Source organism: Protopterus annectens, chromosome 1.part2 (genome assembly GCF_019279795.1).
Source record: "Protopterus annectens isolate FY-2018-M chromosome 1.part2, PAN1.0, whole genome shotgun sequence".
Taxonomy (NCBI): Eukaryota; Metazoa; Chordata; order Ceratodontiformes; family Protopteridae; genus Protopterus; species Protopterus annectens.
This window is the reverse complement of record NC_056727.1, coordinates 622,508,474-622,524,138: the sequence shown is the minus strand read 5'-3', so window position 1 is coordinate 622,524,138 and position 15,665 is coordinate 622,508,474. Positions and strand designations below refer to the sequence as shown.

The following is a 15,665-nucleotide window of genomic DNA, read 5'->3' as shown; positions in this document are numbered from 1 at the left end:
GTCATCACTGTCTATATACCTGGAGAATCAATGTTTTAAGTTGTTGGCTCAGGGTACTATGGTGGAATCCCCCAGTCCTGAGGGTCAGCCATCTGTCAAGAAGAAAGCCAAAAAGGTTAAGCCTGATCTGACTGATGAGCAGCCTTTCCCAGATGTCTCTGTCAAGGCTGATGAAAGCTCAGAGGACCATACAGTTATTGCTTCAGATTACTCTGCCATGACCCCGTTGGAGGCCGGCATGGATCCTGCTTCTCCCGTGTGTTTGGAGGCTGTTCAAGTGTCTGCACCTGACATTGAGGGGTAACCTCATCTGATTATATCCAAATGACTGAGGATGTTTCCTCAGATCTTAGTAAGGGAGGAGATTTCTACAATGATTATAGAATCACATCAAGGGTCTGAACTTCCAAAAGTGTTTTGAGCAGACATCCCATAGAAAAAGAAACAAAAGACAAAGTATATTTTCCCTGTTGTGAAGGATCTCAAATGTGAATGGCAGGAATTCATTCAGGATTTACTAAATGATTTGGTGGCCTTGAAGCCACCTCCAGAGATTCCTGTTACTGCTCCTCCCCAGTCTTCCACTCCACTTAAGAGGTCTTGGGAATTAGATTCCTTGGATGATGATCTGGACTCGGGAAGAATCCCTGGCTTGTTCTTCCAGATCCCTTCCCCCTTGGGCTACGGTTTAGAGGAGGAGGATTCCTTAAGTTCAGACTTTGTTTTGGAAGAGCTATCCTTTGGGGATACCATTGCTTGTAAGATGGAAGTATTTTAAGTGGGATTGTTCTCAAGTCTGTGATATTCAAAAAAGGTATTATGAGCTCCTACAGATGGAGTCTCCAAAACCATCTGCTGTTCCTTCTGTTCTGGCTGCCATTTTGGATACCTTTAAGAATCCAGATAGGTTCTATACGTCCCTGAGAATTGCAAATTTATTTGTCCTGTCCCCCCTTTAAATGACCACACTACACACATAAAGACATTCGACGACCTTTTATTAAACTGCATTATACAATGAACCATGTACACAAAAACCAACATTATCTTCTTCAGCAACGATGATATCTGGGCAGCGTCACCACTCTCCCTGGATGAACTTTACCTCAGGGCAGCGTACCAACTCACCTTGATACCTTCTCCACCGAGGCAGCGTACCTACCTACTTACCCACATAAAGAGGCAGCGTACCTACTCACCTCACCACCATACCAAACCATAAACCAATAACCACCTTCTTTAGAGGGGGAACAGAAGAGGCCAATCCTGTCCCTCTTCTCCACCTCAAATTGCCCACATCTTCCATCCATATATAAAAGAGGAGGGTGGGAGGGCCACCAACTCACTCCAAATGTGCCTACTTCCTTTAATCCCAAACCCTTAGTACTGTCAGAAGTCCCACCTACTCCTACCTCACTTTCTTTTACATCTCCCTCTCTCCTTAACCCTTTCACCACCACAAACCCACTATCCTAACTAACTACAATCCTTACCTTCCTTTATACCACTATACCCTCCCCACACCCCTTTACCCCCTTACTCGAGGGACCGGAACAACTTAGTTTGTCCCAAACTGCATTTGTCCCGTCCTCCCTTTAAATAACCATACTGCACACATAAAGACATTTGATGACCTTTTATTAAACTGTATTATACAATGAACTATGTACACAAAAAACAACATTAATTATCTTCTTCAGCAATGATGATCTCCAGGCAGCGTCACCACTCACCCTGGATGAACTTTACCTCAAGGCAGCGTACCAACTCACCCTGATACCCTCTCCGCCAGGGCAGCGTACCTACTCACCTCACCACCATAACAAACCATAAACCAATAACCACCTTCTTTAGAGGGGGAACAGAAGAGGACACTCCTATCCCTCTTCTCCGCCACCAGCCTGATCCCAGGCTGTTCCCCCTCCTAAATCCTAGCCGCAATCATATCCTCTAAAAAGAGTTTCAGATGCAAATTAAAAAGATCAAGACCCACATCATTAAGGTGTACTCCATCCGTTCGATATCAAGACTTCTCTCCATCCCCAGAATCTCTATGGTCAATAGTATGCATCCCCAAAATCCTTAATTGCCTAGCCAGCCTTTGATTAACACACCTTCTAACCCTTTCAATCGCCTTATAACTGTATGCAGCCCTCCAACACAAACGTGGAACCAACTCTGACCACACAATTTCCATACCCGGGTACAATGCCTGTAATCTCATCAAATCTCGCAGCATAATGTCCACCAATTGCTTTTTAGAAACAATGCCCAAGTCATTGCCCCCTAAATGAATGACTAGTTTACAACGACAACACACCTTCAGTTTAGCCCTCTCAAATTCATGTAACAGCCCGTCCCACCTAAGCCCCCTAACACCATGCCAGGACACTAACCACCTTAAATGTGCTAAACCCAAATTTACCCAATCATCCCTATCTAAAGCACTCTTCTCTGCCTAGTGGATGAACAAATGCCCCAAGATGATAATGTGCTTCCCTAAAAGAAAAGAAGAAAAATTAATAATCAGACCGCAACTTATCTAATATAAGACAAAAATGCATTTGAAGACCACCTCCCCACTCTTTTAATCAATTCAATAGAACTACCTTCTCTAGCTAAATCTGAAGCCCTACCTATCCTGGACGAGTGAGCTGCAAACCTCTCGACCGGAAATCCCATACAACGTAAAACCTTCCTCACCAAAAGTATGAATCTACTACTCGATACCACTTTCCCATCCACTGAACAAAAAATTAACTGATCCACACTCCCCTTTCACCTCCTCACAAATTCTTTTGCCCACATTACTGGACAAATGCAAGGATTCTTGTCAGTTTTAAGCACCACCACACATCCCCTACCCAACTGATCTGTCTTACATCTCCTTAATGCAGTAGTAACCTCACCCTCCCCTATAATGACATCCTTCCAACATAATGAACCTAACAACTCCTAAATATGAAAAGCGCCAAAATATAACCATGTACATAATGTACCCCACATAAAATAATCCATGGACTCCTTTTGCAACAAACCTAACCCTTTCAACAAAACTTTCAACATAACCCTCGTAAGTGGCCATCAAATATCCTTACATTCTACCACCATTCTCCCCCAACCCCTCAACATATGCCCTAAAGTCCAAGACTTAGTGAAATCCTGCAACCCCGCTACCTTAGCGAAAATGCTAATCGCAGCCAAATCCACCTTAACCGTCTGCAAAGCCCTGCCTAACCCCCAAGCATGAGCTACATATCGCAGTAGTAATTCCTCTGACCATACCCCTTCCTCCTCTGGCAGCTGCAAAATAAACTGATTAAAATCAGAAAGAGCCCTACCATACACCTTCCTTGTAGAAGGGGCCCAGGAATGCCGTACCAACCGCCTGGCTACATCGACCCAAGATTCCACACCACCTCTGGCAGGATTTCTGGCACCTCCTCCGCCCATGGAACCAACCCTTGGAACGTGCGAAACTGAAATCGGGACAAGCTATCAGCAATCTCATTCCTTACACCAGGCACATGCATTCCTGTAAAAGAAAAATTCATTAGAAGGCTCTGCAAAACCAATTTACGTAATGCCAACAATAACAAGGCCAACTTAGCTGTCTTCTTTTGCAGTACCCTCACTACAGCCATATTGTCAGAGTGAAAAACTACACGTTTGTCCCTCAATTGCTCCTTCCACACCACCAAAGCAGCCCATATAGGCATCAATTCCAGAAAGGCCACATCCCGCTTCCATACCTCCTCCCAATCCCGAGCCCATTCAACCGCAAACCACCGACCCCTGAAATAGGCCCCCATGCCAGCACCACCAGCTATGTCCGTAAACAACTGAAGTTCCTCCTGCCCCACCCAGTCTGACTGCCAAAAAGATATCCCATTAAATTGTTGCAAAAACCCATTCCACAACCCCAAGTCCTCCCGCACCAGTTGGGTTACCCTAACCCAATGGTGTTTGCGCTTACCCCCTTTCAGCAAATATGCCAGTGACCTTTATAAAGCTCACCCTGGGTGTACCACTCGACAGGCAAAATTCAAAAGCCCAAGCAACTCCACAGCTGAACGAATCCCAATCTTATCCTTATCCAACACCGAACGTATCACCAAACTAAGCCTCTCTATTTTATTCTCTGGTAAACAAAATTGTCCCCGCTCCGCATCAACTGTTAATCCAAGAAATTCTAATGCCCTTGCCAGACCCTCCATCTTATGCTGAGCCAGTGGTACCCCTAACTCCTCACACATAATCGTAAACTCCCGCAAACCCTCCTGTGCTCCTACCCTTTCTTCGCCCACCAACAAAAAAAATCATCTAAATAATGCACTGCCTTTTGAGTCCCCACTTTCTGCTGCCAAATCCAATGCAGTACTGTACTGAATTTCTCAAACGTTGCACATGCCACTGAACAACCCATAGGCATAGCTTTATCAAAGTAGTACTTATCTCCTACCCGCATCCCCAATAGTGGCCAATCCTCACTCCTAATAGGCAACAACTGAAAGGCCGACTCACTGTCGACCTTAACCAAACATGGCTCCCTAAATTCCCCAATCACTTTCACTGCATCATCTAAGGAAGGAAATGCACCCTAACCTCCTCTTCTGCAATAAAATAATTTACTGAATTCCCTTTCGGATAAGACAAGTGATATATCACTCTGAATTCCCCTTCTCGCTTCTTCGGCACCAACCCCAAAGGCGACACCCTGTAAGCACTAAAAAGCGGACTGTCAAAAGGATCCAATAACCACCCCGCCCTGCTCTCTTTCTCCAGTAAAGCCTCCAAGATGTCCTCTTTACCTTGAACAGATCGTAAATTCTTGCAACCCCCCCACCCCTTCTCACAGTGGACTTAATAGGAAAATCCCCTTGAAAACCCTGTATTATCTCCACTTTGATGGCCAAGCCAGGAAACTGATGAAGCATACTCCGGAGAACCTCCACGTTAATAGGGATTGGCGCCCCCCCCCTCTATTGCCTTTAAAGAACCCGAGTCCAAATCCCTGGGACCCACAAAAATTACCCCTCCCCCGGGCCAGCTGAAAGCCTTGCCCACCAGATCCACCCTCCCGACCCATAACATTGGAGTTCCAGGACAAATCCTGCCGACCACAGCTAGTGGCCAAATGACCCCCTCCACATCTCGAACAAACATGGGCAAATTTGCACCCCCACCCATGAATAGGAGCCACTATTAAATGACCAACACACACCCGCTGTTTCCGGCCCACTCAACCTTGTGTTAAAGCCCCCATAACTATCGTAGCCAACCATAGATTTGGGTGACGCACCTCCCAACGAAGTGACTGGTCCACAGCCTTCCATTTGTGGAAACGCTGATCATACCAGAGCCACGCATTACCCGTCCTTAACCGCAGTGCCACACGAATGGTAAGGAAATAGTTTAGGAGTGGCAGAGCCAAGGACCTGTCCATCTCCAACTGCACTACCATAAAATAAACAAAGCCAACCATCGAATTATCCCATGTCCTAGGGTGAAGCTTACCTACCCTCTGCCTTCCCAGTGCTGCTAAGGCCGCTAACAAGTCCTTACTGTTAGAGGACTCTGCTTCCACTAGCCATTGGACCCCTTCTGCATCAATCAGCTCGAACAAATCCACACTCCTCTTTCCAAATTTTTTCCTTAACTGGACCCGAAATGTGCGGAGTCAGAATAACTGCTCCTGTCCCCTTCCCCAAAGATTGGGTAGCCAACCAGTCCCTAGGCAGCAGCCCAAAATTAGAGCCTACCTCAGAGTCCAAGCCCAGACTGACCCCGGAACCCACCACCCCCAAGATCCCCAACTGACAAGTCGTCATCCCTCCCCACCCCACAATCCTCAACCCCTAGCTCCCCCAACAATGCTGCCATAATAAAACCATTACCTGCACCTTCGTCTTGCGATGCGCTGGGAATTGATGTCTCCACTGCTATCACCTGCTGCGATGACTGTTGCTTTTTCCCCCTGGCTGGGGTACTCACCGCCATGCGTCGCCTCTTCCAACCTGGGGTCTGTTCAGGTTCATGTACCACCTCCGATGTTGCCACCTCCTGGAATAGCTCCTCCGCTTAGGCCACAATTGCTTGCCACCTCTGCCTTAGCTCTGGTAATCTAGCCATCTGTAAAAGAGAAACAAAATATTAGCACTATTCTATAAGTCCGACTGCCCTAACCCCCCAACCCCTAGTATTGCCTTGTCCCCGCACCTTTACTTACCCCTGTCTGCCCACCATCACCTTTCACCCATCCTGTCAGCCACACCTTCTGCCATTAGTACCCCTTCCTAACCTAGCATATCCCCTATCAATATCCCTCCCCATATGTATCTATGGAGAAGAAAAAAATAAATAAATAAATAATTAAGTCTCTCTAACTATCTCCCTATCTACCAGCCACCCAATCCCATCACCATTCACACAAACAAGCCTAAAAACACTTACCTTCTCTCCCAGCACAATCCTCCATATAGGTAATGGCTAATCAATGCAGTGCGCATGCGCGAACTGGCGCTAGGACCTAACGGCCAAAAGAACAGCAGAAGCAACCCACTACACCATCAGGGAGGATGGAGAAGCCATTTCGCCACTACCACCACCAAAATCCAGGACAGAGGGACACCCGATCGGCTGCAATGCCATCCAGAAGATGGAAGGACCGAAGAAGACTGACCGACACCCACAAACCCACCAGGGAGCACGAACCGCAAACTGCCACTATACCACCGACGAAGCACGATGGACCCCCGAATGCATGCCACAACCACCGGGATAGGGACTACGGACACAGCGGCCCACGAACCCACCAGGGAGAAGATATTCCACCACCATGACTGAATCCCAGGACAGAGGGACACCCGGACGACCGTGACACCATCCTAAAGGGAAACCATTTAAGACAAATGGACACCCACGGACCCCCCAGGGAGTATGAACAGAAAACCCACCACTACCACCAACGAAGATGAAGCTGGACGCAACGATGGACCCCCGAGGAGATGATCCGCCACTATACCCCAACGCTACCGCCTACCACAACCACCGGGAGAACATTTACCCCAGAAATGGACACAACCATCTCACAAACCCACCAGGGAGCATGAGGGGATGATCCACCACTACCCCCCAACCTAACTGGGGCCAGATTACACCGATGGACCCCCCCCTTTGCCTACCACGACCACCGGGAGAACACCTCCCTTTTTGTTTTTATATATACCCCGACCGCATGGCACAGACGGCCTACTACCCAACGGAGCTAATGACAGGCCCAATCTCCCCCCTCGGATGTCACTCAATCGCATGGCCCCACCAAACAAGGCCCGATGAATCCCCAGGAGACCGGCAGATGACAGGGAGCAAAGAAAAAACTTCAACACACACAGGTAAGTCTAGCACTACTCCCATCCAATTCATTATATATAGATATATATATATATATATATATATATATATATATATATATATATATACATATTTTTTTTTTGTCCACCCCCCCAACCATTCCCCCACACACACACACCCACACACACTGTACTCTATCACCCTTTCCTACCAGTAAGCTCAAACTATATTCCCAGACTCCAGCCCCCCCCCACTAAATTAACCTCTAGAAAACACCAAAGGGGGGACTGACCCAGACCACCTAACCCCTTCTCTCCCCACCATCCAAGGCCTACCTTCATCCATGATACCTACAGGTCATCTGGATGTAAGCTAGTTGTCACTCCACCAACTCACGCCAAATGTGCCTACTTCCTTTAATCCCAAACCCTTAATACTGTCAGAAGTCCCACCAACTCCTACCTTACTTCCTTTTACATCTCCCTCTCTTCTTAACCCTTTCACCACCACAAACCCACTATCCTAACCAACTACAATCCTTACCTTCCTTTATACCACTATACCCTCCCCATACCCCTTTACCCCCTTACTCGAGAGACCAGGACAACTTAGTTTGTCCCAAACTGCATTTATAAATGCCCTTCTGCTGACCCTTCTGTAGTGTAAGTCTCTTCTGACAAACCATCCAAGTTGTTGCCCTCCACCAGCTGTTGCCTTCTGATAAGGACAATAGGGATATGGAAAGGTTGGGCAAAAAACTTTACACTGCTGCCACATTTTCATTTAGGACCATTAACTACCATTCTCATATGACCAGCTATGTTTTGGCTATCCTTTCTTAGGTTTCTACAGTGGTTTCTAACCTTCCTGACTCTGAGGTGAAGGCTTCTGTTCTTTCCCTGCTGGGCTCCACTTCTGAAATTACCCACCATTCAACAAATGATGTAGCTGATGCCACTTCCATGGCTGCTGCCTTTGGTTCAGTTATGATGCATTATTCTTTGCTTCATCTTCGGGCTTTACCTGATGACATTAAGACAAAACTTTTGGATGCTCCTTTCTGCTGACATTTTCAAGTCCCTCCATGAAAAGGGCAAAGCTCTGCAGGAGCAGATGAACTATCCCTCCAAGTCTGCCTTTGTTCATAGGCAATCTTGCCCTTCTCCCAAGAGCAAGAAGGGTTCTAGGTGTGTGCCTCCTGTTAAGTCTACTCAGACTCCTGCTTCTCAGAATCCTTCCTTTCAGAACAAACCTGGTTATATTTGATGGTTTGCTTCTCATTCACTTGGCCAGGTTCCCTTGTCCCGCCATCATTTCCTATCTCTTGCAAATTGGCTTCAGATAATTTCAGATTCCTGGGTGCTGTCCATTAGCCATGAGGGATATTTCATGGTTTCGAAGTCCCTTCTTCCTTTTTCAGGCATTCCTCAATCTCCTCAGGAGCAGCTCTGTCATTTCCCAAAGGTTCTTCACTCTCTTGGTGGCTCAGGGCACCATTCAAGCCATGCCTCCCGCCAGGTAGGGAAGGGATTTTATTCCAGAATGTTTTGGTTGTACAAAAGGAGGGTACATTGAAACCATTTCTGGATTTTTCCCTGCTGAATACCTTTCTCAAGGTTCCTTCCTTTTAGATGCTAGCCCTTTAGACCTTGTTTCCCCTTCTTCTTCCACAGGCCTTTCAGTTATCTCTGGATCTCAAGGATGCATACCTTCACATCCCTATCCATTCTCTTTTCAGGAGATTTTTTACATTTTTCTCTCCTTTCCTTCCATTTTCAATTCTCTGCTTTGCTCATTGGCCTCTATACTACCCCAAGGGTATTCACCAAATGCCTCGCTCCTGTCATTGTTTTTGCAGGAATCAAAGTGTTCAGATTTTTCCCTGTTTAGATGATCTGCTTATTCAAGCTCCTTCCCCCAGCTTTCTGCTTTAGGATCTCAGGTTTACTACTTTCCTTTTACAGAGTCTGGGATTCACCATACATCTCCAGAAATCAGTTCTGATGCCTTCTCTAGATTATGTTTTCCTTGGCTGTGGAGTTCAGACAGTTCCCATGTTGGCATCTCTTCCTGCCCCCAAGGATCTGTCTCTAATAACCTTTTTCTCAATCCCTTCTTCCCCTGGTGTCTGTCACAGCAAGGGAATTTCTTAGGGTTATGGGGTTCATGGTCTCCACCATTCCAGTGGTTCCTGTTGCTAGGATCCATATAAGGAGCTTCAGTGATATCTCAAATCAGTGTGGCTTCCAACATTGTCATTCCTTGGAATTCCCAGTACTTTTCCTTTCTTGTCTCAGGCTTGAGCTTCAGTGGTGGATTCATCAACTCAACTTTATCTCTACCTGGAGCTGCCTTTTTTGGCTTCATTTCCCACTCAGGAGTTCTTTACAGATTCCTTGGACAGGGGAAGGGGTGCTTCCTGTGGTTCCATAAAGGTTCAGGGTCTCTGGCCTCATCATTAGAGGTCAGACCACATCAGTGTAAAGGAGATGAGAGCTATTCTTCTGCTTTGCAAGCCTTTCATTTCATCTTTCATCCCAGGCCCATCAAAAAACTTCACAGACAATACCATGCAGTATGTCAACAAGCGGTGGTCACAAGGTCCTATCTTTTGCGCAGACTTAGCTGTTCAGGTCTGGGATCTAGAGAGCCAGTATAAGCTGATTCTTCAGGCAGTTGACATTCCCTCAGAGCACAATCTAGTAGCAGACTCTTTGAGCAGGACCAGCACAAAAGTGCATGAATAGATGCTTCACAGTGATGTGTTCCTGGACATTGTTCATTAATGAGGTATTCCTCAGGTATATCTTTTTGCCTGTCCTGTGAACAGAGAACTTCCTCTATTCTGTTCCAATGTCTCAAGTCCGTTGGCTTGGAAAGTGGATGCCCTGTCTTTTCCTTGGAAGGTGATGTTTCTGTATGCCCCTCCCCTCCCTTTACTGCAAGTTCTGCACAAGATCAGGCAGGTCTTTCCCAATATCTTACTGGTAACTCCCTTTTGGCCTAGATAACGTTGATTCCCCCTTCTTTCTCACTTGGCCAGGGGCAGTCACCACAAATTACAAGACAAAATATCTCTTATCCATTCTCACTTGTCCACTCTTCAAGTGACATTCTGGGTGATAGGGTTTTGATCCATTTTAGATACCTCTCATCTCAGGATGTGCTTCAGGTTCTGCAGGATGCCAAGAAACTCACTACCAGGAAATCATATATGTCCATATGGAAGAGATTTTCGGTCTGGTGCCTCTCTCACCATCAGGATCTTCTCTCAGTGGAAGCTCCTTTAGTTCTCTCTTGTTTGTGTGATCTTCTCAAGGCTGGGGTGACATATTATTCAGTGAAAGCTCACCTGTCAACAATTTCTACTTTTTCTGCCCTTAAGTCCTTCTATGGCCTCTAGGTTTGAGGTCATGCAATTCCTAAAAGGCATCTTCCATATCAGACTTCCCAGGAAACCTATTCCACCTTCTTGGGACTTCAATTTTGTACTTGAGAAATTGTTCCAGGTTCCTTTTCAGCCTCCTTCCTCAGCTTCCTTGCAACACTGTACTTGGAAGACTGTTCTGCTTTTGGGTTTTACCTCAGCTAAGACAGGGCCTGAATTTCAGGCTGTCATGGCTATTCCTCCTTTTCTTAGTTTTTCATAGAGAAAGGGTTTCTCTACATACTAATCCTTCTTTTGTGTCCAAGGTGGTCAATGAGTTGTCCCTCAGTCAGTCTATTCATCTTCCTTCCTTTATTTCTTCTCCGCAGTCTGGCAGTGTGAAAGTTCTTCACACCTTTGCTTTGCATAGACAGCGCATATATTATTTAGATAAAACTTAAGGGTGTTTTTTTCCAAATCTGAGCAGCTTTTTATTTCCTTTCATCCCAGGACTTTAGGTTTGGCTGTTTCTAAGCAAACCAACTCCTCCTGGATTTCTAAGGCCATTTCCTGTTGTTATTCTTTTCATGGAAAATGCCTTTCCTCATCTGTAAAGGCACACTCTACTAGGATAGTTGCCTCTTCTGGTGCCTTTTTCAATGGTCTGGATACCAGTTCTATTACTGAGGCTGCTACTTGGTCCTCTGTTCATACTTTCACTAAGCATTATCATTTGGATGTTGTTTCCAGGACCAGAGCAGGCTTTGCCAGGGTTATTCTGCATGGGTTTGTGGAGGATTCCTCTGTGCCTTCCTCCTCCCAGGCTTCCTCTTGAGTTCTTGTACTCTCTGTTAGGTGAAGAATACTGCAACAGTGATATGGAAGGACATAGTAGGGTTGTGTAAAATCTTACCATAACAGTATATGTCCTTCTCTTCACTGTTGCAATAATTGCTCCCTCTCTGTCCTGACTCCTGCCTTGTGTTGTAGTTGCCCTCCTGGCTAAGGACCCCCTTTCCTTTTTTCCTTTTTTATTTTTCTTTCTGGATGCACATGTTCTTCTTTGTCCCTGAGGGTATTCTGCTTCTCCTGTTTTTTTTTTTTTCAGTTCTGAGTATCTATATCCGCACATCACCTTTATGGCCTACATCATGTTCAGGGAGCATACATGTGACCTATGGCACCTATAAGAGCTGTAGGCTTTGGTGTACTGGCTGGACATTGGACTATCTTTGACACGAGATCCCTTAGGTGAAGAAAATTGCAACAGTGAAGAGAAGGACATCTACTGTTATGGTAAGATTTTACATAACTGTGCTTTATCTGTAGATCAGATTTTTTCTGTACATGTTCTATCTATTTACTGGACTTGTTTATCTGCATTTATTGTGTACTTTGCAACTTCTGCATATGTAATCTGTATCTGCACTGTAAGCTTTATTATGTAAGTAAAGTTCATTTATTTTCTTTTAAGTTCTCATGGCTGGCATTTATTCTGTTTTTAGCCAGTGTTATTTATTATCTAAATGGGAACATTGAATGTTGTAGGTTAATAAGTCTGAGGTATCAGCTGTCTAAAGGGAATAGACCACTTGGGCCTACTACAAGTGAAAATATTAATGTGTATACTTTTATATTTTACGGTAGCAGTACAATTCTATGTAGAAAGCTTTAAGGAATTAGAGAATCCCACCAACCTTCCCTTGGAAAATGTGTGTGTGTGTGTGTGTGTGTGTGTGTGTGTGTGTGTGTGTGTGTGTGTGTGCATGCGTGTGTGTGTGTGTGTGTGTGTGTGTGTGTGTGTGTGTGTGTGTGTGTGTGTGTGTGTGCGTGTGTGTGTGTGTGTGTGTGTGTGTGTGTAAATAATAATGTGTGAAAAGTAGTTACTTCAGGTAAAGGACAGTGGAAGACTCTGTGGTTCACAGAGACAGTGAGAGAGAGAGAGAGAGAGAGAGAGAGGGGTGAAAAAAGGAGCATGGGATTCTAAGCCAAAGATGCAACTATGTAAGTGGACTGTGTGCAGTTCAGTCTGGTTATGAATGTTGGAAGCCCACACCTAGGATAGCTGTACATATTCCGTTTATGCTGTTGGGGCCGGGTTGCATTTTGTGAATTGATTATTGAGCTATACTTCTGTGCACTTTCTTTTATTTTAACCCTTTCAGTGCCAGTGGTATGACTTTAGAGACTATCTCTCTGGTGCCATCCTGGACTTTTTTTCACAATTGGTTGGCACTGGTGAGATTTAAACTCATCTGTGCAATTAACCATTCATGTTGGTGGCAATGGTTTATTATAGCAATAACCCACGCCTGGGTGTGGGTAATGCTGGATTTACCCACGGTTGGCGTGGTTTGGTCCCGAGGCGGCCCGAGGACCAAACAAAGACAACCGTGGGTAAATCCAGCATTACCCACACCCAGAAGTGAGTTATTGTTATAATGCCATTATTTAAGAAAATAAATAATTACTTTTCTTAAATAATGGCATTGTATAATGCCTCTTTGCTGCCCTTCCGCACCTTTTCTGGTGTTCAGCGGCAGTTCTGATGTACTGCGCATGCCTCGCAGTACATCAGAGCTGTGGGCAAAGCAACGGAGAACGCAAGTTCTCCGTTGCTTTTACTATCGCTATGTTAAATGGGTTTAACATGGCGAGACAGCTTTAAAATAAGCAACGGAGATCTCCGTTGCTTATTTTAAAGCTGTCTTTCTATGTTTTACTCATTTAACATAGCGAGACAGGTTTAAAAGCAACGGAGATCGCAAGATCTCCGTTGCTTTACTCACTGTGTCGCTATGTTAAAGGAGTTTAACATGGCGAGACAGCTTTAAAAAGCAACGGAGATCTCCGTTGCTTTTAAAGCTGTCTCGCTATGTTAAACTCTTTTAACATAGCGAGACAGTGTTTTATACTAACGGAAAAAGTCCGGGCGACCGGACCTTTTTCCGTTAGTATATTGAGGGATTTACCACGGGCACGCTGGTTGGGCTAGCCAATCAGCGTGCACGTTTTTAGGGTAGGCATTGTATAATATGTTTGTTGATTATTGTATAACACTCCTACAGAAATCAATTTGTATTAACCATACACAGTGCAACCCACTGGATGATTCTAAATCCCCATTTCTACTGTTAAGAAACTGATTCTTTTTTTCTGTATAAATGCTTTGTAATTTTTTTGTAGCTCTAGGAGATCTTCTTCCTGGACCTCTGCTGAAAATGGGTCTGAATGCCAGTCGGACCACCCCAGTAAACAAAGGCAATAAATAAATACATAAATTATGTCATCCATCTGTGACAACTGGTATGGGCCTCAAAAGTAGTCTTTTTTGCCAGCTTGTTTTGTAGGGACATGTTTATATGCAATACATTGTATCATTTTAGAAATGTTATATTGAAGGCAATTATCTGTTATTGCTTTCATCTGTGCTCTTTCTTTTGTTGCTTTGCGCGCTAATTCTGTAGTGTATTAGAAATATGTAGCCTTTAGTATGTGGGGATTGCTGACCTTTATGTTAAAGATATTAAGCAAATTGTCAGTTACAAAAAGGATAGCTGCAGTGAGCCACAGGAGAGTTATTGACAAACTGTAAATGTGGAACTTAAAAAGATCATACAAAACACCAGTTAATGGATGATCTTCTGCTTATTACTCTGTAGGGTACCATAATTGCATGGCATGTCAAAACTTCATTTAGCATCTTACCCATTAACCTTAAGTTAATGCTGTTGGTCTTATTTCTTTTTATTTTCTTTATTTTTGTGTATAATGCTAATAAGAAACACTGAGAAAGAAAGACTGAATATCCTTAATGGCTATATGTCATTATGTATACGATTCAAGTAAAATGTTTAGCTATCAACTATTTAAGTATATAAATCAGCACATTTTGTAGAGTGCTGGACCAACCTTTTTTTTAATATTTGTAACAAGTTCAGAGTATCAGCTAAGTTCATTATGTATGTATTGGTGTGATGCATTATAAAATAACCTCCTTTGTCTTGTCACAGGTCATAAACTTGGGGCTGTCTGTTACGGGAGTAGCAACAGCAGTAAGTGGAGTGTACTTTCTTGTGAAGTATATGCCAGACAAACTGAACGCAGGACTGCAGTCATGGAAAACCTTTATCTATCACTTCCAGAAAACTCCATGAGAGAGATGTTTGCAGCTAAACCTGCACACACACACACACACACACACACACACACACACACACACACACACACACACACACACACACACTAACCCCATTGCCAATGATACATTGTTTGTATACTTTTGTTTTTGTATACTGTTAAGAATTATGTTCCATGACAGTGCTATTTTCTTAAGAACAGGTGTTAATAAACATTCACAGGAATATTTATTTTTTCAGAGGTTGCAAATGCATTTTATATGTGAGTACTGAGGTTATCACTGTATGCTCAGTGTGTAGACCCCAGAGCAGTACTATACAGTTGTATTCAGCTAAAAATTATGTAGCTGCACACAACTGAGCAGTTTTTTCTGTACCCAAGCATGTTTGTCACAAACTATGAAATAAGGCAAGTTTACTGATGGGGTTATGAACACTCTATAAACTAATTTTATATTTTGATAATTTTATGTAGCATTTTCAATTGTTCTTGTGCCATATTAATAAAGTTACACCGATTTTCCAACTCAGAAGAGTGAATTATTTGAAATGAGGCATTATTTTGGTCTTTAAAAAGTAACACATATTTGCTCTGCATACATATTATTCCATGCCATTTAATTAAAATGGAAGCTTGTGAGAATCAGAAGATATATGACAAGATATCTCTCTTCACCAGCTGGAAAATGCATGAAATCACTAGTAAGGATTTTGTACCTGTTTAAACCTCTTTATTATTTATTAATTTATTTAGTTATTTGTCTTTTGTTAACTGGGTTAGTCCAAATGGGATGGTGATGAAGTTT

General features: G+C 44.0%; 1 protein-coding gene across 1 annotated transcript in view; it reads left to right on the top strand.

The window, feature by feature from the left end:
- KMO (kynurenine 3-monooxygenase) overlaps positions 1–15,389 on the top strand; it is a 616,236-nt gene extending 600,847 nt beyond the window's left edge. Inside the window, exon 15 of the mRNA XM_044058035.1 lies at positions 14,734–15,389. Within this exon, the coding sequence (XP_043913970.1) occupies positions 14,734–14,877 (144 nt within the window). The 3' untranslated portion in view covers positions 14,878–15,389. The remainder of the gene's footprint in view (positions 1–14,733) is intronic.
- Positions 15,390–15,665: the final 276 nt, after the last annotated feature.